Below are 27,086 nucleotides of genomic sequence, written 5' to 3'. Positions count from 1 at the left end.
TCCAGTGTCTGCAGAGCAACCATGTCAGAAACACCATAAAACAAACCAATCACACAAGACACATAGCAAAAATGAATGTTTATTAAGAGAAAGAGGGGGGAGAAAAAAAAAAAATAAAAAAACCTGAGCAAATTCATTATTCCCAAAAACATCCATAATTTGGTAGCAACCAAAAATCACAAATCATTTAGTCATGTACAAAAGGGAGGTCAAAAAAAAAAAAAAAAAATATATATATATATATATATATATATATACAATCCTTAAAACAGGACAAAGTAGTGTCTCGGTAGCGGAGACCAGAACGCCTGAGCACATTCTACCACTGATGAGAAAGCATGGACATTTTTATTCCAAAACTTCTTTGTGTTTCTTTTTCTTCTTTTTCATGCTTTTTGTCAACTGAAAAAGATAAAATTGGATTAAAATCTCTTATGAACCCAGCGTAAGTATTTAATTAAGTAAACTTAATTCTTCAATTGAATTGATTAGGTTATATTAAAAAAAAAAAAAAAAAAAAAAAAAAAGTTAAAATCAGATTTGCTAATCATGGCCAAGATATTTAGTCTTTTTTTTTTTTTTTAAAATGTGAAGCCCATCGAAAGCAGATCTAAAATGGACATTGAAAAGTCTAAAGAATGAGTATTTATACATTCATGCCAGCACTGTCAAAAGAAATGCCATCATCAGATTATAGTCTGACATGTCAAATAACCCCCTATACACTTTAGATATGCCAGCAGAAAAATATTCCGACTCTCAAACAGAAGTGCAGAGTTGAATGAGAGCTTCTGTCTTAGGCCAAGTTCACACGTTGTGTTCTGCAGTTTTTTTTTCACCCAAAGAAAGCAATAGTGAAAGCAATAGTGAGCAGGTGCAAGGACAATGCCATCATTTTTTTGGTGGGGGGGGGGGAAGAAAAATAGAAGCAGGATGTGAAACCCATTTTTCTAATTTTCCTCAACTTTAAACCAGGTCTTGGTAGCCTCATAGGAGCATGGATGATAGTATTGCTAGTTTTATCAAACTGTACTAATAAGTGTGAAAGTAAACAATGCCCCACAGATTATCTTCAGTAAACCATGTCTAACCAATTCAACTTCCCTGCTTTGCAATTGTATTTTTTCTATTAACTTACTTCTGTCACGTTCTCCTCTCCCTCTTGATGTTTCTTTTTCTTCTTTGGTTTTAAGGAGCTTTCACTGTCACTACAAATCTCGTGTTTACTCTGTGGGGAACACAGGCATTCTTACACATCATTGTGGCCTTTAATTGCTGCTTCATCTACTTGCATTAGTTATTAACTAGATGTATAGTTTAGTCAGTACAGCAAATAAAAACTGTCAAATTATACATGCCATAATAATACATTTTATTTCTATAGCGCCGACATATTCCGCAGCACTTTACATTTCAGAGGGGACTTGTACAGACAATAGTAGACATTACAGCATAACAATAATCACAGATTATAACAAATACCAAGAGGAATGAGGGCCCTGCTCGCAAGCTTACAGTCTGAGGAAATAGACAGACACGAAAGGTGGGTGTAACAGTAGCCCTGATTGTATGAACCAGCCATAATGTTAAATGTGTAACAGTACAGACACAGAGGGCTAATGGATACATAAAGAATGTGGGAACATGATGCGGGGAACCTGGTTATGGTAAAAAACTTCTGGCTGTGCCACACAGGGATAGATTAGGTTAATGTGCTGAGGCGATAGGCCAGCCTGAATAAGGGCAACACTGACACGTATGAATGAATGTGTCTATGCAGATGTCACCGTGTTTTCACGGACCGTGTGCAAAACACGCTGACATGTCTTTTTGTGCAACAGCACGATCACACGGACCCATACAAGTCAATGGGTCCGTGTAAACACGTACCGCACACGGATGCTGTCCATGTGCGGTTTTAAAAGACAAATGGTCAACACTGAAAATAATTTCTCAAAAACACGGACAGCATACGGATGGCATACGTATGCACACGGACATCTCCGGTACCGGAATTATCTGGACGTGTGAAACTGCCCTAAATGCGTTTTCAGGGCACGCTTAAAATTGTGGGGATTGGAGACTAATCGTATTTACCTGGGAAGTACATTCAAAAGAATTGGCGCAGTACGTGTAAAGTCTTGGAGACGTGAGTGTCAGGTTCTGATTATTAAGGATGCTAACCTCAGGTCATCAGCAGAACGGAGTGTGCGGGTAGGGTGGTATACTGAAACAAGGGAGGAGATGTAGGGTGGTGCTGAGCCATGGAGAGCTTTGTGGGTGAGGGTAATAAGTTTATACTGAATTCTGGAGTGGATGGGTAGCCAGTGTAATGACTGGCACAAGGTAGAGGCATCGGTGTAATGATTGGTGAGGAATATGATACCTTGCTGCAGCATTCAAGACAGATTGGAGAGGGGAGAGTTTGGTAACAGGGAGACCGATTAGAAGAGAGTTACAATAGTCGAGACGAGAATGAATAAGAGAACCTAAACCTAAGGGGAGGTGCACATGTCCATAAAAAGCAGCTTTTACTTTTTATAAGAGCTGCAACGTGTGAACATAGCCCAAGACAGAAGCTGTCACAAGGGATGTCAGTTGTCCACCAATGCAAGTCTTGTGAAACCAGAAATTAAGATAAAAAACGATTAGACCGAACTTTCTACTAAATAATTTGATCTGAAAAAAGTGACTATTTTGAAGAAAACAGCATGAGGAGTCAAATGGACATGTCATTATTTTAGGCCCTGGCAGAAAATGGAGTAGGTGGGGCATGGTTTACTTTCACACACACAGGTCAGGCATGGGTTGGTCAGGACTTCTTTGCTTTAGCATATCACTAGTTTAATTAAACTGTGCTAATATGAACATCCAGGCTCATGTGAGGATTCAAAGACATTGTGGTTTAAACTTGTGAAAATATGCAAACGGCCTCTTCAGAGAGGAAGAGGACTTGAACTCTATAGCGCCACCTGTTGGTAGTAGCGATCCTACAAGTCATAATCAACCCTTTAACGATTCTTGTAATATGACTGGCTTTTATCCTAATCAGAATCTCAATTTGCAGACACTGTTTCGGGTTATTGGCCCTCGCCAATGCAAAGTATGAGAACTGATTTGGCTAAGTGAGGTCCAGAGCCTCTCACCTAGCCAAATCAGTTCTTATACTTTGCACTGACGAGGGCCAATAGCCCGAAATTCCGTGTCTGCAAATTGAGATTCTGATTTGTTGGCTTTTATCCTAAGTCCTATTACAAGACTCGTTAAAGGGTTGATTGTGACTTGTAGGATCGCAACTACCAACAGGTGGCGCTATAGACTTCAAGTCCTCTTCCTCTCTGAAGAGGCAATTTGCATATTTTCCCAGAGGAGCATTGCACAGCAAATAAGCCTCCTTACCTTGACAAGCCAGAGGTGGTATGTCACTCTCCACAAGGTGAAATCTTACCCCTTAGACCTCAAACTTGTGAAAACAATCACAAAAATAAAGAATGTGCTTCATATCAAGCTGTATGTTTTTTTCACTATAAACTGTGGGAAAACTGATGGAAACTTTTTTTGTTGCCTTTTTGCACTTACTCATTGCCTTCTATGGGGCAATTGAAAAAAAACTGCAAAATGAGCATGTTTTTTGCAGGTTTCTTTTACTGCCAAGAGACCAGCTTTTGGCTGCAGAAAAAAGCAACGTGTGAACATAGCCTAACCGGGAAAAAAAAAAAATTACAAATATCTGAAACTGGACAGTAGACCAAATCATTAACTCCCGACAGATTACATACAGACTGTTGGCTGAACCAGTTGGTATTGACCTGTGTCAGGTGTAATCCAGGGCCCTTTACACTAAACATTACTCACTTGTGGAGAATCTTCTGTCACAATCTCTTCTTCCTCTTGATGTTTCTTTTTCTTCTTTTTCTTTGGCTTTAAGGCACTTTCACTGTCACTACCACTCTCCAGTTTACTCTGTGGAGAACACAGGCATTCTTACAGTCTTGGTCCTCAATTGCCATTTCGTCTACTTGAATTATATCGTTTACCAACTACTTGTTTATTGTTAGTATTGTTAGTCAGTAGAGCAAATAAAACTGCGCCACAAGTTAAACTGACCATAAGAAACATGCCTAAACCTAAGGGAAGGTGCAAGTGATCCTATTGCTGCCAAATCAAGTCCTCAGTTTCTTAAGTTGATGGGATTCAGACACGCAGCAGGCGTAATTAACGCATATTGATTTCCAAAGAAGAATATTCAATCAATGACTCAAGGGAATCTGTCAGCAGGGCTTCCTATGTAATCTGAAGAGGACCACAATGCAGAGACCCCCCCCCCCCCCCAATTCCAGTGAGGTGTCACTTACTAGGCTGTTTGCTGGCAAGTTCAATAAAAATCTGTAATGTTATTACTCAGCAATTGGCTGCAATGCCCACGTGAACATTAACGCTGAAGCCTGTTAAAGACGTAAAGTAGCAAAAGAAATACAATTGCAGGCAAAGATTAACAATTGCCCTGAAAAAGCACTGCAAGAAATGAATGGTGGGCTCGACTTTAGTCATCTCACTTAACCGCTTTATTTTCTGAACCCTGAAAAACGTAATAGTTACAATAGGTTCATTGTTCGGGTGACACCGCTCAGTAGTTGCTTGACACTAAAGTAAAACTTAAGTTCTCTCACTGTTTTTTTTGTGGGTGGTGTTAAAAGGGGGCTTTTACTGAAAACAGGTTAAGATATTTGGACCAAACCGTAAAATTTGGTCACAGCTAGATCACATTCTTACCTTAATCTTTTTTGTGGAAATAGGTGTTGCTGTGTCACCTTCTGAATCGCTCACATGCTTCCTCTATACACAAAAAAAGTTTAAACTCAAAGTTTCTCAAAAAGAGAGCAATAGAAGTGCTGACATGTGTCCGCCATATACCTTAACAGGAGAGGCACATAATGCATCTCTGATTAGGAATAGCTTGTTTATTTTGCAGGATGACTCCCCTATAATACCACAGGTCAGCAAGAAGGGGATAACTTCCTGCATATAAGAATAACGCACAGACAAACCTTTGCTGGAGTCTCCACTTCTGCAGCAGCCACTTTCTTCTGTGCTGAACTGCAAGAAAACCCCTGATTAATACACATTTATGGTGGATGGAAGACAGGGCAATTTTAGAAAGTGACTGCCGCTACCCGTAATCCTCATATCCTTGGCTCCAGCCTGCTGGTGTATGCTCATTGGGTTTCCCGTGCTTGTCTAGCATCCCTTTCTGAATCATCATTTTTTTCTGACTTGCCTGGAAAGTTTAGAAGAGTCAACTTTTGTCCACAAAAATAGCAGCTGCCATATTAGCCAAACATTTGGGGTAGCAGTTCTGGTCATTATGAAAAGAGTGCAATAAGAGCCATCAGTCATAGGGTGATAGATGTAGCGTCATCATCACGAAGTTCACAAATCATACATACATCATATGGCTCACCGATTTACAGTAGCCACCATCCAGAGTAGTCTTACCTTAGGCCCGAGGCCCCACTTGCGGGGGTAGGTGTCCCTCTCCATAATAACACGTTTAATCTTTGCCACAACGCCGTGGTCACATGTTGATATGACAGCTGTAGTCATAAGGGCAGTGCCTGAAAAGGGAAAATACGATTATTAATATACTGAGCCAGAGCCTGTAACAACTCTATACACAACAATCACAAGAAGCAAAGTTACAGCGCCCCCCTTCCTCCACATGACCTCTGCACACAGACTAGATGCTTAAATACAAAGATCTTGGTCTACAGCTGCTAATGTACATATGGTCTTCACGAAAATATGAAGTGGTTAAAATTTTGAGGCTGACAAGTTTTGGTTTTCACAAAGCTTGATGCTTCAGTTTTTAGTGGCAATTTGCATAGCTCATTGTTATGTAGACCGATAAAAAAAACAAAAAAAAACACTAACATTTCCACCTAGTTTCTGAGCCGCAAAATGACCTGCTTACATAATCTCAATGATCTTGTTGGCTCAGGAGTTAGTGAGAACAATGCAGCTGATATCACCGCTTCTGCTGACTGAATTATAAGAACAGACTGGTTGCTTTAAAAGGGCCAAGACTTGAAATCATAGTCTTCTGTTAACCATTGTTACCTGAAAAGGTAACACATGGAGTCATCAGTGCTTTGGATCAAAAGAGCTTTACAAGCAAGGACATTGCTGCTTATAAAGCCCCCGTCACACATAGCTGCTGAGTCACAAGTTTTGTGACGTAACAACGATCTCACCAGCGAGATCGCTGTGTGTGACACTGACTAGCCCCCCTGCCGGTTATCGCTGGTTGTCCTGGAATGGCCAGGACATTTTTCTGATCGCTAGTCTCCAGCTGGCCAGCACGCATCGCTGTGTGCGCAGGCGGGAGACCAGCGATCAGCGCGCTGGTAACTAAGGCAATCACAAGGTTTCAAAGCGGCACGTTGTGTTTAGAAACCCGATGTGTACCTTAGTTACCAGCGCTGCTTAGAAACCCGATGTGTACCTTGGTTACCAGCTCCCTGCACCAGCACGCTGGTAACTAAGGTACACATTGGGTAACTTAGCGACGTGCATCGCTTGTTTCCCCTGTGTCGCTGGTGCTGATCGCTGGTGAAGCTGCCTGTTTGGCAGCTCATCAGCGATCATGTAGCGACACACCAGCGATCCTGACAAGGTAAGATCGTTGTCGGGATCGCTGATGCGTCGCTATGTGCGACGGGGCCCTAAGACTGCCCCTAAATCAACCATTTATCAGATATCACAGTGATCAAGTCCAGCAAGTGCCAGGACCATATCCTAAAAAAAGGAACGCTTGCTCAAGAATAGCAGCGGGCAAGCGTCTGTGCAACGTGAGAAAAATGGCACTCACTATCCTTTCAAATCATATTTGTAAAGGTTAAAACATGACAGCAGGCTCAGAAAGAAACAAAGTGGACTATGGCCGTTTCTAGCTCCTCTGCGCTTCAACTGGTGTCAGTGCACAGTGAGGTGAAGGCTTTTTGGAAGCTAGTGTCAAGAAGAGCAGCAAAGAAGCCACCTTCTCTCCTTAGGACAGATATGCAGAATGTCTAAGTCCAGGTAAACTACAGATGACTAGCGTAAAGTTATTTTCTCTGATGAAGCCCCTTTCAGGACATCTGGAAGAAGGATTGTCCAAAGATAAAAGTGTGAGCTCTACCCTGACCACAGAGTCTGCCAACAGTAAAACATCTCAAGACCATTCATCCATGCAGGGGGCTCACTCAACTCTGGCCATGAATAAAGAATGGGTTCTGCACATCCTCCAACCATCCAGCCTGATGGAGACCATGTGATAATATAGAAAGTGATAACTAAGTGACTGAGGGCAGAAAAAGTCTGGAAAAAATAAGAGAACTCTGGAAATATTGAGGCTTTACAGAAACAAGGTATTTGTCAAAAAGTATGAACACTTATGAAAAGCTGATAATTGCACTTCGGTAATCATGGAAACAACTGACGAAAAGATCTTAACAATGAAGGAACAAGCTTTTTGAAAGTCAAAGACATTTATCAGTCTCAAAAACTTTTGGCCAGTGTAAAACCCACATCTTACCAATGCAGATGGCTTCTCCTTTGGTTGTGATGACCACAATATCCTGGTTTATTTCAATGCCATCCTCATACCTCAGAAGACCAGGGAGCATGATCTTTGCCCCATAACATATAGCATTAACCTTTAATAAAAAGGAAAAAAAAATTCTCAGAGCAATTCAGATTGTAGAATAGCATTGTCAGGTACGAAGTGAGAAGCTGACTTACTGCGCTGTCCTTCATAACCAATCTTTTATGGGATACCAGCAGCTTTTCCAGTGGGAAGATAACCCTACGCAGATAGCTTTCATCTTTATTGTTATCATATTGCCATTGAGCATCCAGTACATCATGCATTGTGACCAGATGGTCCTAGAGGCAAAAAACAATAACTAAAAACAATCCAAAATAGACAAGATCTTACATAATGAATTGTCCGCTCAAAAGACGAGACACAATGTGCCTAGAGTCCTGTGAGCGTGATAATGTCCCAAAGCTAACTAACAGACCGCAGGGAGAAGCCTGTGGTTGAACTCAACGCATTTGGGGGCAGAGTCGTAAGTTACTTACCTTCTCTCCCATGACACCCGACCGAACCCTACGAAGTTCCTGCATCTGACCACCAACCCCGAGAAGCAAACCAATGTGGACGCATAACGTTCGGATATATGTACCAGCTTCACAGCTCACCCAAAATATGCCTGTGCGAAAACCGGGGTAAGAGTTATAGCATTTCATAAAAAAATAAAGAAAACAACGTTCACATGCAATTCAATAAGAGCCATCAGTTATTGGGTGATAGATACATGTCACCATCACACAAGGTTCCTGAGAGTTCACATACATCATATGGCTCAATACTGTGTGGTGTCCGGTTGTCTGCCGCTTTATAATTGACCAATCCTTAGGATAGGTACTTGGTGCCAAGACACCCAGCACCGCTGCAAATCACTCCCATCATAATGGAGGGGCAGTGCACACACTTAACCGCTGATCCACTCATTCCCAATGAGGTTGTGATTGTTGCACTTGGCTTTTTCTGGCAGTCCAATAAGGAAAGACTACAGTGACAGACCGGAGTTCAAACTTCCCCAGACGGTTGACGTGGGCACAGTTCACTCACCAAGCCGACGTTCAGAATCATATTCTACCAGTTTGCTTTCATATATTGTTCGAACACGAAGCTGCCTCTTTACAGCAGCTATTAATGGTGGTCTCTGAAACAGTGCACCCGTGAGGGTTTCAAGAGCCTGGGAGGGGGGAAAAAAAAAAAAAAAAACACCTTAATATATTCTGTATATAGCAAAGCAACATAAATAAGAAAGACAGCCAAGTTTATCAGACAGCAAAGCATCTTCTTGACCTTAATCTGTTATCTCCCGCTTTCAGCACCAGGGGCAGGTCACGCTGCAAGACGCAGGCCACCAGCCCCAACAGTGCCTCCAGCACACAAGACTCCAGTGAAGGAAAGCAAGTGCTTAAGAGACAGACTAAGGATCAGAGAATGGATAAACGGTGTCATCACGTAAACTGGAGGGACTATTACACCAAGCTAAAAATGTGCTGGAGAGAACCTTACCCGAGACAGAACCTGCTCGTTCTCTATCGCATTATGGAGACGCACAATACCAACATATTCTTTCCCTACAAGAAACAAAAGCACAGTAGGAATGTTAGCATGTTACACACTAAAGTACACAGTTATTGGAATTAATGGCGCAATAATAATAATAATGTAAGCAAGACATGAGTAACCCACCTGCACTCTGCTGCGACTTCACAAGACGAGTGGCGCGGTCGATACATACAATGAGGCAACCTGTGACTTTAGGATCCAACGTGCCGCTGTGACCGGTTTTCTCTACCCTTAAAATACGGCGGATCCATGCGACCACTTCATGCGAGGACGGGTTGGCGGGTTTATCCAGATTAATAAAACCTGTTCTGATAAGAAATTTACGATTATTCCACAAGTAAGAGAAAAATAGTATCCCCGAACTTTAATTGTGGAGTCTTCCAGAACGTGATGTCCATGGCGCACACATTGCATGTCAAGTCTACTACAAAGATAGGGGGTCTTACATAAATCTGCATGACTTGGAAGTACTAACATTCTACAGGGTGGGCCATTTATAAAATGGCTGCCATGGTCACCACCCATCCTGAAAAGTTTCCCTCTCATATATATATATATATATATATATATATATATATATATATATATATATATATATATATATATATATATATATATATATACACTAATGTGCCACAAACAGGAAGTTGATATCACAAACCATTCCCATTTTATTTAGGTGTATCCACATAAATGGCCCACCCGGGTGTATCCATACAAATGGCCCACCCTGTAGTGCCGACTCAACACTGAGTATGTGCAGAGGTCCATCGCCGGCAGGGGCAAGCAGGTTCTTTATAGCAAAGAAATAGTACACCAAATAGAAAAAGCACAAAGCTCAAGTCATCTCTTTTGCATTAACTTCTGCTTTCGGTCCATCTGCAGGGGGTGGGGGGGAAACCCTTCACCCATCTACACCCCCCCATAGACAGAAGCACCACTGTTGTCCATGGGCTTTGCCCGGATCTGCGGCTCGACTCCACGCACACGGATTCTGCGGCACAGGACACAGTCCATGGGCCAGAGTGGTGCTGAGTGTACATACCTGATCACTTACTTAATATATTCCGTGATGTCCCTCTTCAAGGGGTTGGAGCCAGACGGGATGGGAGTGTAGTGTGTTGTCCGCACATTTAGCTTATCAAAGTTCTGCCAAATACATGAAAACAAAAAAGTACTTCACAACCACAATTCTGTATGGTTAGATAATCAGAAGCCTGAACCCAGCTACAAGCTACTACAATATATCCCAATTGCATATTAAGGTCATATGTTAAACTGGGTATATAATCAGGTATAAGGACATTATACTAGTACAAGACATCAGCATATACTATCATGGATATCTGTATATAACGCATCAGTGGCAGCATTATCGTGTATGTAATACACAGTGCAGACATGGGATGTTCCATGCAGCACAATGATTGATCCCATAGATGTTTACTATAGTCTACCACTTACCCTGTCTAGACTGATGTCTCAGCCCAGTCATTACAGTATGTGCTCAAACAGTACATGCAACAAAACCTGACAAATCTGCTGTTTATAGAGATGAAAAATGAAAGAAGCACACTGTCTGCGCACCCAGCTGCTTATCTACACACAACTGCCCCCCCAACCGCTGTAACCACGGACCTTTAGTAGCAGCGGCCACTGAGACGTATCCAGTTGTGCTATTTTGGATTCCGGCTGTATCATAAAGTTTCCTTCATGCTGTATATCCTGTAACAAAGAGGAGACATCGTTCTATACAAAGTATCTGGACCGGGATTATACCACCAGTCACCGAAGTACTCACATTATGGATGATTACTGCAGGTTTACAAGTAATTTTTTGACTCTTATAAAAGTTGTCCACTACTTTGACAATCTTTGTCGTAACCCTGCAAGGTCCCAAAAAAAAAAAAAAAAAAAAAAAAAAGCTTACCCTTTCGTGCTATGACATGTGACCCTGACACCCAATCAGAGCTGGCGTCACTGTACCTCCTGTCAAACTGAAAATGTAGAGGAGCGGCTGCCGGTACTACTTCTTCACGCTGAATTCGACAGGCGGCGGGGACAGCGACGCCTGCTCTGATTGTGTGCCAGTGTCACGTGTCACGTGTCACAACCGCACAAGAGCCCCGGGGAAAACAAGTGCCAACACCACGGGAACGGCACAGACACAGGTGGCAAGTATAGGCTTTAGTATTGAATTGGGGCGGGTATGAAAAGGGGTTGTCCAAGTAGTCGACAACCCATTTAATATGGATGGTGTTGAAGTTGTACATTAACCCCTTTCTGACATCTGACGTACTATCAGATCCACGGTACCCGGGCCCCTATGACCGGGGAAGGAATAGTATGTAACTGCGATCAGTGGCGCCGCTGATCACGGCCAGGAGTCAGCTGATTATCACAGCTGACACCCAGCGCTGTGTGTCAGGGGCAGTCACAGACCGCCCCAGGCACATTAACCCCTGGCATACTGCGATCAAACATGATCGCCATGTACTGGGGGATTAGTGAAGCATCGGCAGGGAGGGGGCTCCCTCCGTGCTTCCCTGAGACCACCGGAGTAGCGCAATGTGCTGCGCTTCTTAGACGGTCTCCTTCCCTGCAAACCCCCGGATCCAAGATGGCTGCAGGGGCCTGCAGGGAGGCTGCTTCCTCAGTGCCTGCTGCAGTGAGGAAGCCTGTGCAGCGCCTGTCAGATCGCTTCACAGTAATGTCCCCCACCCTGGGACAAAGTAATAATAATAAAAAAAAAAAAAAAAAAAAAAAAAAACACACAACTAAATAAAATAAAATCCCTAATAAGTTCATTTTTTGGAAAAAAAAAAACAATAAAAGGACCCATATTTAGTATTGCCGCGTCCATAACAACCCGCCCTATAACACTGTCCCACTAGTTAACCCCTTTAGTGAACCCCTTAAATAAAAAACAAAAGCAAAAGGCAATGCTTTATCATACCACCTAACAAAAAGTGCAATAATGCGCAATCAAAAAGACGCATATAAATATGCATGGTACCGCACAAAACGTCATCTTCTCCCGCAAAAAATGAGCCGCCACACAGCGTCATTAGGGAAAAATTAAAAGTTATAGCTCGCAGAATAAAGCTATGTAAAAATTAATTTTTTTATATAAAATTGTTTTCATTGTATAAAAACGCTAAAACGAAACAAAAAAAAAAAAAAAAACACAAATGAGGCATCGCTGTAACCGTACTGACCCGAAGAATAAAACCGCTTTATCAATTTTACCGCACGCGGAACGGTGTAAATGCACCCCCCCAAAAGAAATTCATGAAACGCTGGTTTTTGTTCATTCTGCGTCCCAAAAATCGGTATAAAAAGCGATCAAAAAATGTCACGTGCCCGAAAATGGTACCAATAAAAACGTCAACTCGTCCCGCAAAAAAATAAGACCTCACATGACTCGGTGGGTCAAAATATGGAAAATTTATAGCTCTCAAAACGTGGTGGTGCAAAAACTGTTCTCACAATAAAAAGTCTTTTAGCGTATGACAGCTGCCAAACATAAAAACCTGCCACAAATAGTAAATCAAACCCCCCGTTATCACCCCCTTAGTTAGGGAAAAATAAAAACATAAACATTTTTTTTATTTATTTCCATTTTCCCATCAGGGTTAGAGTTAGGGCTGAGATTAGGGGTGTGTTGGGGTTAGGGTTGGAGTTAGAATTGGGGGGTTTCCACTGTTTAGGCACATTCAGGTGCTCTCCAAACGCAACATGGCGTCTGATCTCAATTCCAGCCAATTCTGTGTTGAAAAAGTCAAAGAAAATTTATGGATGAAAACAGGACTCCTTCCCAGAAAACGAGCGTTTTTTTCCACGCACTTTCTGCGCAAAAACGCACGTTTTTTCCGCATAAAAACGTGTTTTTTATGCGCGTCCCCAGACAACAGAAAATAGCCAGAAATGCAGAATTTTCCACGAAATTAATGAACATGCTGCGTTTTTTTCGAGGAAAAAAAACACATCAATATGCACAGAAAGTGCAGAATTCATTAAAATGAATGGGAAGCTTCTTTTAAGTGGAAACAAAAAAAAAAAAAAGCAACGTGTTAACACAGCCTAAATGTCCTGGACTATGTGTTAAGCCTGTGAAGTGTAACATGGCCTACAGCGGTTTATGATGTTTGAACCAAAATGGACTGTTTATGTGGAAAAACGTGTGCCTGACCCCATTAATCTAATGCCAATAAGCGCTACCTTACACCCCACATATGGGGTATCAGCCTACTCAGGACAAATTACGCAACAACTTTTGGGGTCCAATTTCTCCTTTTACCTTTGGGAAAATAAAAAAAATTGAGGACTAAAATCATGCTTGTGGAAAAATATATTTTTTTATTTTCACGCCCGGGCGTTCTAAACTTCTGTGAAGCACTTGGGAGTTCAAAGTGCTCACCACACATCTAGATAAGTTCCTTGGGGGGGGTCTAGTTTCCAAAATGGTGTCATTTGTGGGGGTTTCCACCGCTTAGGCACATCAGGGTCTTTCCAAACGTGGCATGGCATTTGATCTCAATCCCAGCCAAAAAAGTAAAATGGCGCCGCTTCCCTTCAGAGCTCTGCGCCCAAATAGAGGTTTACCCCCACATGTGGGGTATCAGCATACTCTGGACAAATTGAACAGTAACTTTGGGGTCCTTTTACCCTTGGGAAAATAAAATTTAGGGGTGAAAAGATCATTTTTGTGGAAATATCTGATTTTTTAGCCCTTGGGGGTTCAAAGTACTCACCACGCATCTAGACAAGTTCCTTGGGGGGGGGGGGGGGGGGGGCAGTTTCCAAAATAGTTTCATTTGTGGGGGGTTTCCGCTGTTTTGGCACATCAGGGGCTTTCCAAATGCGACATGGCGTCCAATCTCAATTCCAGCCAAAAAAGTAAAATGGCGCTGCTTTCCTTCCGAGCTCTGCCATGCGCCCAAATAGTGGTTTACCCCCACTTATCAGCGTACTCAGGACAAATTCCACAATAATTTTTGCAGTCCAATTTCTCCTGTTACCCTTGGTAAAAATGGTGTTGTAAAAATGAGAAATCGCTGTTCAACTTTTAACCCTTATAACTTCCTAACAAAAAAAAAATGTTAGTTCCCAAATTGTGCTGACATGTGGGAAATGTTACTTAAGTTTTTTGTGTTCCATATCTCCGTGATTTAAAGGCATAAAAATTCAAAATTGGAAAATTTGCAAAATTTTCGCCAAATTTCCGTTTTTTTTCCACAAGTAAACGCAAGTTATATCAATGAAATTTTATCACTAACATGAAGTACATGTTATCCATGGAAGCGTTCCAGAGTTATTACCTCAAAGGGACAGTGGTCAGAATTGTAAAAATTGGCCCGTCATTAACGTGCAAACCACCCTTGGGGGTTTAAGAGGTAGAAGGGGTGGTCTGCATTAAAACAAGACCCCACTGGAGCACACTCATGGCCTGAACCAACAAAGATCTCTTGTATATACCCTAAATAAATCCTCCTTCACATCTGCACAGCCAAACACACAGATCTGAGCAACAGTGGGAAATTGGCACTAGATCCAGGGGTCAGACTGCCAGGAGCAGCATGGAATGGCAAAATAGGGAGTTTATACCCCAGCTATGAAATGATGGATACCAGACGCTATATTTATGTGGCTGCAGGAAAAAGACAAGTGCAGCCACAGTGAATAAAAGCAGCAAGCGCCATCCTAACGGGCATAGAAGTTGCAGTTTTGCCGATAGGTGCCGATCCAGCAGTCACACACCCCACAGATAAATAACTTATCATTGAGCCACCTCTTTAACACCTTCTCGATGTGGCCAATTACAGGATTCCTCCTCTTCTTCCCAGACACCATTCATTTTACCACATAATGTACTGGAAAATGGGGAAAAACTTAAAAAACTGCACTCCCGAGATTATGGTGACAGTGTACGTTTAGTAGTAGACATAATCTAGCAATAGGATTCTGCTCGTTACAATTATGGGACAAAACATGGCCAGTTATTTTCTTAGTGGTGGAAAAAGTTACGGTCACCATTTCCCTTTTTTTGGTTGATGGAGCGGTGTCACAGCTTATTTTTTGCATGGCAAGATGACATTTTTTATTGCTACCATTTTTGGGGTAGATGTGACACTTTGATCACTTACTGAAGCATTTTTTGTAATATTACCGTGACATTGGCCAAATTTTGGGGTTCTCTTTAATTTTCCCTTTCGTTTACCCATCTATATGCTTATTTTTATATGCAGACATTTAAGACTTTTCTGAACGTGGCAACACCACAAGCATAACCTTTATTGTTAAGGTGTGTGGGGGGGTATTTGAACTTGTGCATTCCTTTTCAGTGATCTTGTCTCCCTAGGGGACTTGACACTGATCGCTTGTGGTGTATACACCAATACCCCAGCATTGCTATATACAGAACATTACGGCCTCCTGTGAAGCTCCATGGTGACAAGCATAGGGGTCTTTGGCAGACCCCCAGCTGTCAGAGAAACCCAGTCATGTCACAGCGCCCCCATGTGCTGACACCGGATGGTGGGGATAAAGGAGCCTGCAGGTAGAGGCCGGGGTCTCACATAGGAGGTGTGTTGTCTCCTAGAGAGAGGAGACCCCACAAGGCAGAGGAACAACACCCCCATAAGTAGAAACACGCAAGGCGGCTTGAGGGCCTCTGTCCGGCCCCGGTGATTAGCACCTGCCCTGGAGCACACGTGCCGCGCTGACACGTGGAGGGCTAGGCCTCACCGCCCGCCACAGGCCGCACCACATGCTCTGCACACCGGCGGCGGGAAACAGACCTGCAAACGGGCTGCCAGCAACAACATAGCAAAAAGTAGAAGTCAAAGTTAAGAGAGCGGGAAAAATAAAAGCGCTCTCGGGCCGTCCATGTCCACACTCACCGCGACCTCCCCCTGCGTCTGACTCTTGCGCTTCTTGGACTTCCTGGACCCTGTCAGGACAGAACAGCCATTATTAGCCTCTGTGCAGACCACAAGCTGAGTGGCGTTATACCCGGGGTTGCTTACCCGCCTCGTCCGCCATGTCTCCTCTCTGGCCTTTCTCCACGCGGTGACTGAGGGCGAGGCGCAGGCGCGGCAGCGTGATATAAAGAAGGGAGGGGCGAGTCTAACTCCGCCTCCTCAGGCCGCGCGCCCTGCCCGGCCCCGCCTCCTCTGTGTGCACTGCGCTTCTGGTCGCCACGTGTGTGTACTGCGCTAATACATGTGCGCGCGGCACCATTACATGCCCAGTGTGTGTGGGAATGTTTGCACAGTCCGCGCGCAGTGGGCTGAGCACACGGCAGGCCCCGCACGTCAGGGCTTACTACAGTGCAGCTGCAGCACATTTATTGTCGAATTTTCTGCAATTTACCAAAACGTAAGGGGAATAAAGAGAAGGCATGGCTGAGATCACCGGCATGTAATGGCATGTGCTGCCCAAGTTCCTCGGCAGCACACACTCAGCGTGGGGTCTGTTCTCACCTGCAGGCCACACTCGGCCATTGGGGGGCTGTCACCAGTGAGCGGCCGAACGATATCTCCAGTCTCTGTGTTACTTATTTTTGGCCGTTTTATTGTGAAAAAAATATTAAAAATAAGTAAAACTGTCACAATTTCACCCCTGAGGCCGCTAAGCCTAGTGATTGGCTGCAGTGCTGTGACATCACTGCTGCGGTCTGCGCACAGTCCCCAGAGCAGCGATGGAGATGTAGCCTGGACTGGAGCTAGAGAGGGTGACGACCAACGTTATCACCGCCAAGATGAAAAGTGAGAAGACCCCTCTAATGGTTGTCTGGTCTCCAAGATTAGGCCGACAAAACCAAAGAAATGAGCTGGAGTGTAACAACCCTGCTGGCATCGCTGAATGGCCTCCCATCCCCCACTCACCAACTCACTGCTCCAGGTCATGCTGTGATTCCTCTCTGCCGTTAGCTCCTTGCCTTGTCTCCTGTCTGCTGTGTTCATGTTTCCTGACTGTGTGTATAGGGGGGCGGCGCCTAAACTCTCTGCTTCTTATGCAGTCAGGGTGCACCTGTCTAATGTGTCCCTGACCAATTACCTAGAGCCCTCGACTATTTAGGGCTGCCCCACCTACTGGAACATTGCCTGAGCAATGTCTAAACTCAATGTTTTGCTGCTGAGTAAGCCAGGCCCTGTTCTGTGTTTCTCCTTCTCTGGAGGCTACACTCCTAGCTTTGTCTCATGCCTGTCTGTCTGCCCTCCAGGAGGCAGAATATCCTGGTCCTTGAGTCTTTGTCCCTTTAGCTTGTCTTAACTACCCCTGCCTCCTTGTCTTTGGCTTCTTTCCCTGCTGTGTCTTTCCTGTCTGTGCTCTGTAGGGATGTAGTTTCTAAAATGGCATCACTTGTTTGGGGTTTCCGTTTTCTAGGCACATTAGGGTCTCTCCAAATATATGATATCCACTATTGATTCCGGGAAATTTTACATTCATAGTCAAATGCAGTCCTTGTTATTCGACGGGGTTCTCCCGATGCACGGGATGGATCTCAAGCCTTGTCTGGTGCTGTGGTCTCCCATTCAGGCTCAGCTGCTGGGATGACTGCTCAGGACAGACTCCAGCGTCTTGCCCAGACTCATGCTGCAGGTGTAGTTACTGCTAGTCCTCCAGCTAAGCCTATAGTGACTACTGGTTTACACGTGCAGCGCTGTGCTCTGGAGCCTAAGTCCAGATTTCATCCTACTGAGCATGTCCATGATATGGTGCCTTCCCATTGGTGTTCGAACTTCAGGTGCTCTGATGATGTGGCAGCTTCTGATTGGTCCACGGGCAAGGTCCTGTCTGTCTGGATTTTAGCTGTATGTAAAAAGGTCCTCTGGAGCACACACCTGTGCGCTAGTATGTGTGTTTGGTGTGTTGGTGGCTAGTTTACCACCCTGTGTGCACGTGTGACGCTAATAGCACTGTGAGTGTTTATCTAGACAGTCAGTGTAGGGTGAGAACTCCCGCTTGAACTTAGCATCTGCATCAGGTGTCCTCAGGCGCTGGATAAAGCACACCCGTGTGTCAGAGCAGTGTCAACCACCAGCTTCCCTGTGGGGTTATGTTATAGGGACCCCAATTAGCATTTTTCTATACGCCTGTGCAGTCTAACAGGGTATAATCCTTTTTTCGTTGCTTCATAGTATCGCTCTGTGGTGTAATAGATCTTGTTACTTTGCACTCTGTGCACGCTGAGTGACATTTAACTCAGTGTGCTTTGTGTTTTCTTGCAGCCTTTCTCCGCCATTGTGCTAGCTGCGGTTTATCCATCACCGCACGATGGACCCCAGGTTGCGAATGCAGTACGGTGGCTCGGTGGATAGCACTGCAGCTTTGCAGCACTGGAGTCCTGGGTTTAAATCCCACCAAGGACAACATCTGCAAGGGGTTTGTATGTTCTCCCCGTGTTTGCGTGGGTTTCCTTCGGGTACTCCGGTTTCCTCCCACATTCCAAAGACATACTGATAGGGAATTTAGACTGTGAGCCCCATCAGGGACAGTGATGATAATGTGTGCAAAACTGTAAAGCGCTGCAGAATATGTTAGCGCTATATAAAAATAAAGATTATTATTAATACAGATTTTATCTGGGAATTGATAATGACTGATCAGTCCAGGAGGAGAAAGAAGCCGATTTCTCTGATAAGGTATATTACAAAGTTTCTTATTTTCATGTGTACTATTGATTTATGAAATGAAAATTAAAACGACGGTTACACTTGTAAGTAGAGACCAATTCCATATTGATGATTATACATTTAGAATGGAATTTAATAAAAGCTCCTGTAAAGGCTCATTTAGACATCCGTGCACATCGACCCCATAGATATACGTGAAGCTGTCACACTAGGGTGAGCTGCAGTCAGTCCATACACGGCGGTCCAATCTCAGACCGATTCGCGCAGATGTCTTAATTGTGATGTATGGTTGTCCCAATACTTTTGTCCATTTGCGGTAGATAGATATGTTCTAGATTATTACTGAAACTCAGATTAATTTAGTCCAAAAATCGAGTAATTTTATTAACAATGATCAATCTGTGTCACATTAAGAACCCATTCTGCTGTTGTGCACGTGCTGCAGGTCCAGAGAGGTCTATGCTGAAGGTCACACAGTGTCACATTTGCCATTTGTGCGCTCCATTGTTTTGTGGGGCTTATGGTGTCAGCATCAGGTGATGCCTTCGGATGACGGGATGCAGGATGCAGAACATTTTCCAAAGAGCGGTGTAAGTCTAAAGCCCAGCGGTGTGGACGACACCAGGGAGACTGGACGGATAGGAATGAGTGGATGATATTGGAAATCAGAAGAATCTGGATTTTCATTCCTAAATATTTTCCTTTCATCCGTGGTTGCGATGCCTCCAGACATGTCTGAGCTGCCTCCGGCGATGCCTCCCAGGCATTTCACATTGATTGTTCTGCTCTGTGGATTCCTGGCGCTGGCGTTAGACGTGGTGGCTCTTGTTAGTCCTGCCTGGGTGACCTCCAAGCATTTCTCTCTATCTCTGTGGGAAATATGCAATAAACAAATGGATGCGTGGCACTGCAGATCTGTCCTGACTAGTGGTGAGTAGGAGAAAAGCTGGCGATATGGGCACATTGGGCAATAGCAGGTGGAAGGGAAACTCTGTGTCAAAAATAAAAGTGTCACTAACCGGAAAACTATAATGACATGCTTTTAGGGTCTTGAGAGCCCTTAAATTGCTTCACTTTAGGCAAAATGTATACATATAACATAAGAATTAAGTCAACTGTTAAAGAAGAATATTTTACTGATTTTTTGTTTTCTTACAATTGTATGATATTTAAGGAACATCGCAGTCTTGTATTTATTTTTTTTACTAATTTATATAGCGCCATTAATTTCAAATAACTTTACACACATTATCATCACTGTCCCTGATGGGGCTCACAATCTAAATTCCCTATCAGTATGTCTTTGGAATTTGGGAGTAAACCCACGCAAACCACAGGGAGAACATACAAACTCCTTGCAGATGTTGTCCTTGGTAGGAAATGAACCAAGGATTCCAGCACTTCAAGGCTGCAGTGCTAACCACTGAGCCACTGTGCCGCCCTGATGGCCACCCCTTCTTACCTAATCAATGCTCAAAGCTTATCACAATTCCAGTGATTTTGTTTGTCCACAGGTTGTCAATGGGACTGATACCAAACATGTCCATTTTTTTATTATAAAAAATTAGAACTTATCAAAAAAAAAAATTGGGTTGTGTTGCCATTTTCCGAGACCCGTAACGTTTTCACTTTTCAGTCGATGGAACGGTGGGAAGGTGTATTTTTTGCTGGACAAGGCAAAGTTTTTATTTATACCATTTTGGAATATACTGTATATACTCGTGTATAAGCCTACCCCCCCCCCTAATTTTGCCACAAAAAACTGGGAAAACTTATTGACTCGAGTATAAGCCTAAGGTGGAAAATGCAGCAGCTACTGGTAAATTTAAAAAATAAAAATAGAAAAAATAAAAATAGATACCAATAAAAGTAAAATTAATTGAGACATCAGTAGGTTAAATGTTTTTGAATATCCATATTGAATCAGGAGCCCCATATAATGCTCCATACAGTTCATGATGGCCCCATAAGATGCTCCATACAAAATACACCCCATATAATGCTGCACAAAGGTTAATAATGGTCCCATAAGATGCTCCCTAGAATAAAATGCCCCATATGCTGCTCCATAAAGGTTATGGCCCCATAAGATGCTCCCTAGAATAAAATGCCCCATATGCTGCTCCATAAAGCTTATGGTCCCATAAGATGCTCCATAGAATAGGCCCCTTTTGCTGCCCCCATAAGATGCTCCATAGATTATGCCCCAATATGCTGCCCCCTTAAGATACTCCATAGATTATGCCCCTATATGCTGCCCCTATAAGATGCTCCATAGATTATTCCCCCATATGCTGTCCCCATAAGATGCTCCATAGATAATGCTCCTATATGCTGCCCCCATAAGATGCTCCATAGATTATTCCCCTATATGCTGCCCCCATAAGATGCTCCATAGATTATGCCCCCATATGCTGCCCCCATAAGATGCTCCATAGATTATGCCCCCATGTGCTGCCCCCATAAGATGCTCTATAGATTATGCCCCCATGTGCTGCTGCATTTAAAAATAAAAAAATGACATACTCACCTCTCCGTCGCTGGGGCCAGGTGCCGCTGCTTGCTGCTGTCTGGCACATCATCTGTCAGTGACGTTCAGAATGCAGGGGGCGCGGCAGGCACTAACCACGTCACCGCGCCCTCTGCTGTCTGAACGTCACTGACAGATGACAGACAGCAGCAAGCAGCGATGGACCTGGACTGGTGAGTATCGCTATACTTACCGGTCCTGGCACGGTCTCTGTAGCCCCCAGTTTCTCCGCGATCTCCCTTCCTGCCTTCAGTGGTCACGTGGTACCGCTCATTACACCTCATGAATATGCGCATATTCATGAGTGTAATGAGCGGTACCATATGACCACTGAAGAAAGGAAGGGAGATCGCGGAGAAGCTGGGGGCTGCAGAGACCGTGCCAGGACGGGTATGACCTGACACCCCCGCCCCCCCTCCCCCTCCGACCCCCTGGTGTATATGACTCGAATATAAGCTGAGAGGGGGACTTTCAGCCCCAAAAAAATGGGCTGAAAATCTCGGCTTATATTCAAGTATATACTGTATGTGACTTTTTGATCACTTGCTGCATACAGAATTTTTTGCGAAATTGCAGTGACCAAAAAATGTAATTTATGGTGTTTATCAATCAGGTTATCTTTATATTTTGATACATTTGACTTTTATAAGCATGGTGATACCACATGTTTTTATTTTTAATGGGGGAAAAGGAGGGGTGATTTGAACTTTTAAGGTTTTTTTTATTTATTTTTCATAAAACTTTTTTGTACTTTTCACTGTACTTGTTAGTTCCCTTAAGGGACTTGAAGATGCAATCATCTGATCACTTGTGCTATATACAGCAATACCACAGCATCACTGCATATAGCAAAAATCACGGTCTCCTTAGATCGCCAGCCACAGGCTAGGTTTCAAAGAAGATCTGTAATGACAAACATGGGAGTCTTCAGCAGACCCCCGGCTGTCATGGCAACTCATCAGCAATCCACGATCACGTCACAGGCATGCCGATGGGCTCATGGAATGATGCACCTCCATCTACTGCCACATGTTAAATGCCATTGTAGGAGATTGAGGGGTATTTAACAGGTCAATAGCCGTGGTTGTAGCTCCCTTCACCTGAGACTGTTAAACTCACATGATGGCTGATTAAATCAGTCATCATCTGCCCGGGAAAATGCAGCATGCTGAGCTCATTTCAAAGGCAGGGATTCGAGATATGACATACATGTATGTCATATGTCGTCAAGCGGTTAAGGAGATTTAGGGTATGGTGCTGATTCATTCGATTTACTATTGTTAGTTTTTCATAAAGCCTCAATATAGTGTACATCCAAAGGGGTGTGAAAGGAAGTGAAGTATGCCATCATTAGGCAGAGAAAAAAGGCAAGAAACAAAAAATAGCAAGAGCTTTCTGAAGGGCCAAATCAATAAGCTGGTACATTCCTAAAAAAAGGAAGACACTGGTAACCTCCGGAAACCAAAAAGCCTAAAACAGCACAGAAGATAACTATGGTGGATCATCACAGATCTCTTTCATAGGTAAAGAAAAATCTATGCAGTAGAGTGTCCATTTTAGGACATGATCATATATCAAAGTCAAACATCAGAAATTCTCACTCTGATACCTGACTCTGATACTTGACTTTGATACCTGACTCTGGTACCTGACTCTGATACTTGAGTCTCATACTTGACTATGATACCTGACTCTGATACCTGACTCAAGAATCAGACTCAGGTATCAGAGTCAGGTATCAAAGTCAGGTATCAGACTCAAGTATCAGAGTCAGGTATCAGACAGAGTATTTCTGATGTTTGACTTTGATATATGATCATGTCCTAAAATGGACGAGTGTCCATTTTAGGACATGATCATATATCAGAGTCAAACATCAGAAATTCTCACTCTGATACCTGACTCTGATACTTGACTTTGATACCTGACTCTGGTACCTGACTCTGATACCTGACGTTTGACTTTGATATATGATCATGTCCTAAAATGGACACTGTTATGCATAATATCTATCCAATTCAAGAACACAATACACTCAAGAAGATGAGGAAATGATTAAAGCGCAAATGAACAGAGGCTGGACAGACATCTGTCTGGGATGGTTTAGTGAATCTTGCATTGAGCGGGTGGTTGGACACGATGACCCTGAAAGTCCCTTCTAACTCTAACACTCTAGGATTGTAATGCCTCCATACACATCAGACTGTCGGCCCGGCCTGTTGATGTTAGTGCATTCAGCTGACGTCTATCGTATATGAGGGCCTCAGCCAACTGATTTGTCAGTGAAGATGTCGACTAGGAATGTCTAATTTCAAACTGTCGATTTCCTTGTTCACCCAGCGAGCCACAGTTGACAAGTCTGGCGATAGCTCCCTCATGGAGCATACAGGAGTCCTCGGCTGAACAAGCGCTGCAATGTACTGGTAACACTTAAGAACTAGAAGGCCTGGTTAGATTATGCTACTAAACATCTTGAAAACTGTTGGAACCAAGAACAACTTGTAAAGAAATGATTGGAAAAGATCAGTACGTAAAAATAAAAGATGTGCTAATGATCAGAACCAAAACCCGGCATCTCTGGAATGTGGCGGAGGCAGTCATAGCATGGGCACGAACGGCTGCCAATGAAACTTGGTCTCAAGTGTAAATAAATATGTGATTGCGGATGGAAGTAGCAGGATAAATTCTGATTTTCGACAATGTTTGACAGTAAACATGTAGGATAACTAAAATATACAGGGTGTTCCATTTATATGGATACACCTAAATTAAATGGGAATGGTTGGTGATATCAACTTCCTGTTTGTGGCACATTAGTATATGGGAGGGTGGAAACTTTTCAAGATGGGTGGTGACCATGGCGGCAGTTTTGAAGTCGGCCATTTTGGATCCAACTTTATTTTTTCCAGTGGGAAGAGGGTCATGTGACACATCAAACTTGTTGAGAATTTTACAAGAAAACAATGGCGTGCTTGGTTTTAACATAATTTTATTCTTTCATGAGTTATGTACAAGATTATGATCACTTATAAAATGTGTTCAAAGTGCTGCCCATTGTGTTGGATTGTCAATGCAACCCTCTTGTCTCAATCTGGACACACTGATTCTTTTTTGGAATTGTGTTTATAGCATACATTGCGTGGTAAAAATGAATTTGCAGTATGATTCTGCTCATCAGCAATGATTGCGGTGATACCCAACATGTCCATTTTTTTATTATTCGAATGGTGAAAAAATGTTTTGAGTAGTGTCACCATTTTCCAAGACTCATAATGTTTTTATTTTTCGATGGATCTGGGAGAGGAACGAGACTTTTTATTGATACCGTTTTGGGATAGATGTGACGTATTGATTACTTGTTGCAGCATTTTTTGCGGTATTGCAGAGACCAAAAGAAAACTAATTTTGGCACTTTCTTTTTTTTACCAATCAGGTTAATTATTTTTATATTTTGATAGAACAGACTTTTCTGAACGCAGCGATACCAAATATGTTTTTTATTATCTGTATATTTAATAGGAGGAAAGGGAGGTGATTTTAACTTTTGTTTGTTTTTTTCACATTTTTTAGAACTTGTTTTTTACTTTTCACTGTTCTTGTTAGTCCCCTTAGGGGACTTGAAGCTGTGATCATCTGATCGTTTATGCTGCTGTGTATACATCGATGCCACAATCTACTTTGAAGTTCGGCCACAGGCTGGGTTCCATGGGAGCTCTGTAATGACGAGCATAGCGGTCTTCTGTTATAGCAACCCATCGGTGGCCTGCGATCATGTAACTGGTGTACTAATGGCATGCCGCCATGCCGGTGTGTGTTAAATGCCGCTGTCAGAATTTGAGTGTTTGCAAAGAATTTCTGCAGGTATTTAACAAGTTTTTCCAAGTAGAAAAAAACCTGTCCAGCCCACAGGGATCACACAAACTACATTCTATGTAGTAGAATTCTCATAAGACTTTACCCCAGTGTATTATGTATCATTATATCATTAAAAAAAACACCAACGCGTTTCTGACCGGGCATACCTGTAAAATCCACAGCTTCGCTCTCAGCAGGCGTGAGCCTGGCGAAGGCACAAAATATACAAAATCGGGTTGCATCAATCAACCCTGCTCAGAAATAAAAGTTTTACGGTAATTAACGTAGCTCAAAAAAGTGGAACTAAAGAAAACTAATCATATAGGTTTATGGCTATGTTCCAAGTTGTGCTTTTTTCTGCAGGCAAAGCATGCTTTTTGGGCAGTAAAGATGCTGCTTACAAAAAGCAGGTTTTGGTGCATTTTTTTGCTGCTTTTTTTGGTGGATATGTGTCATTTGTCTAGAGAACTTGTTTAATAAAGTTATTATTTTTCACCAAAAATGCAGCAAAAAACTGGGTTGCATTTTTTCCAGCATTTTATGTGCTTACTCATTCCCTTGAATGGTGAAAAAACGCTGAAAGAAGTGACAAGCTGCAGATTTTAAAAAAGAAGCAGTTTTCCAATTGAGTCAGGTTTCTGAAATCTCATAGCTTTTGCTTGTACTGTAAAAAGCAGCTTTTAATTTGCAGCAAAAAAAACACAACATGTGTACATAGCCTATACAGTGGGGGAAATAAGAATTTGATCCCTCACTGATTTTGTAAGTTTATCCACTGATAAAGACATGAACAGTCTATAATTTTAAGGGTCGGTTAATTTTAACATTGAGAGATAGAATATCAAAAATAAAATCCAGAAAATCACATTCTATAAATTCTATAAATTTACTGCATTTTGCAGTGAGAAATAAGTATTTGATCCCCTACCAACCATTAAGCGTTCTGGCTCCTACAGACCAGTTAGATGCTCCTAATCATCTCATTACTTGCATTAAAGACAGCTGTCTTACATAGTCACCTTTATAAAAGACTCCTGCCCACAGACTCAATTAATCAGTCAGACTCTAACCTCTACAACATGGGCAAGACCAAAGAGCTTTCTAAGGATGTCAGGGACAAGATCATAGACCTTTACAAAGCTGGAATGGGCTACAAAACCATAAGTAAGATGCTGGGTGAGATCTCAATGTTATCTCTCAATGTTAAATTTAACCTGCCTTTAACCCCTTTCTGCCATCTGACGTACTATCCCGTCCATGGGACCCGGGCCCCTATGCCCATGGACGGGATAGTACGTCATAGCGATCAGTGGCGCTCATGTGGTGAGCGCCGCTTATCGCGGCCGGGTGTCAGCTGATTATCACAGCTGACACCCGGCACTATGTGTCAGGGGCAGTCACGGACCACCCCCGACACGTCAACCCCTTGCACACTGCGATCAAACACGATCGCAGTGTACCGGGGGTTTAGGGAAGCATCGGGAGGGAGGGGCTCCCTCCGTGCTTCCCTGCGACCCCCACAGCAGCACTATGTGTAGCGCTGCTGCGAGGGTCTCCTTCCCTGCAGGTCCCTGGATCCAATATGGCGACGGGGACCTTTGGGGGCCTGCAGGGAGCCGGCTTCCTCAGTGCCTATAAAGCGATCTGTCACATGACAGTTGTGTCCCCCCTGTAATAAAGTAAAAAAAAAAAAAGTGTAAAAATAATTCATAAAAAAATCGCTAAATAAATTAAAAAAAAAATTCCCTAATAAATTCATTTTTTGGAAATAAAAAAAACAATAAAAGTACGCATATTTAGTATCGCCGCATCCGTAATGACCCGCCCTATAAAACTGTCCCATTAGTTAACCCCTATAGCGAACCCCTTAAAA

The 27,086-nt window shown here is 43.0% G+C and overlaps 2 protein-coding genes and 2 non-coding genes across 5 annotated transcripts in view; 1 reads left to right on the top strand and 3 right to left on the bottom strand.

Annotated features, from left to right (window-relative positions):
• Positions 1 to 63: 63 nt before the first annotated feature.
• DKC1 (dyskerin pseudouridine synthase 1) lies at positions 64 to 16,363 on the bottom strand. Of its 2 annotated transcripts, XM_073573112.1 has the most exons (17): positions 16,216 to 16,363; positions 16,090 to 16,139; positions 10,826 to 10,912; positions 10,245 to 10,336; positions 9,311 to 9,495; positions 9,131 to 9,195; positions 8,675 to 8,801; positions 8,122 to 8,252; positions 7,780 to 7,923; positions 7,574 to 7,694; positions 5,497 to 5,615; positions 5,175 to 5,278; positions 5,049 to 5,097; positions 4,774 to 4,836; positions 3,856 to 3,963; positions 1,139 to 1,228; positions 64 to 402 (listed from the first exon to the last, which is right to left on the bottom strand). In XM_073573112.1, the coding sequence occupies exons 1-17, from the start codon at positions 16,229 to 16,231 to the stop codon at positions 349 to 351; spliced, it is 1,605 nt and encodes a 534-aa protein (XP_073429213.1). In that variant the 5' UTR covers positions 16,232 to 16,363; the 3' UTR covers positions 64 to 348. The 2 variants fall into 2 exon arrangements, with proteins under 2 accessions (XP_073429213.1, XP_073429214.1); XM_073573113.1 differs by lacking the exon at positions 1,139 to 1,228.
• LOC141087586 (small nucleolar RNA SNORD83) lies at positions 5,385 to 5,457 on the bottom strand. The gene has a single exon (XR_012231696.1). It is a non-coding gene; the product is annotated as a small nucleolar RNA SNORD83 (small nucleolar RNA).
• On the bottom strand, positions 8,331 to 8,405 carry LOC141087587 (small nucleolar RNA SNORD83). Its single transcript, XR_012231697.1, has one exon. It is a non-coding gene; the product is annotated as a small nucleolar RNA SNORD83 (small nucleolar RNA).
• A 3,184-nt stretch (positions 16,364 to 19,547) lies between the features above and the next one.
• The window catches only part of LOC141087541 (transmembrane protein 47-like), a 63,329-nt gene continuing 55,790 nt past the window's right edge, over positions 19,548 to 27,086 (top strand). The window contains exon 1 of the mRNA XM_073573111.1: positions 19,548 to 19,758. Within this exon, the coding sequence (XP_073429212.1) occupies positions 19,548 to 19,758 (211 nt within the window). The remainder of the gene's footprint in view (positions 19,759 to 27,086) is intronic.

This window comes from Dendrobates tinctorius, unplaced genomic scaffold, assembly GCF_039654945.1.
Source record: "Dendrobates tinctorius isolate UK_male_01 unplaced genomic scaffold, ASM3965494v1 ptg000034l, whole genome shotgun sequence".
NCBI classification, from domain to species: Eukaryota; Metazoa; Chordata; class Amphibia; order Anura; family Dendrobatidae; genus Dendrobates; species Dendrobates tinctorius.
The sequence above is the reverse complement of the archived record's forward strand: the minus strand, read 5'-3'. Positions and strand labels throughout refer to the sequence as shown.

Bases quoted from the DNA above. Each gene is read 5' to 3' on its own strand.
- DKC1 (XM_073573112.1), bottom strand. The intron at 8,802-9,130 runs GTAAGGTTCTCT...CCCCCCTCCCAG, and splicing joins ACGAGCAGGTTCTGTCTCGG to GCTCTTGAAACCCTCACGGG. The intron at 7,695-7,779 runs GTAAGTCAGCTT...TTTTTATTAAAG, and splicing joins TGGTTATGAAGGACAGCGCA to GTTAATGCTATATGTTATGG.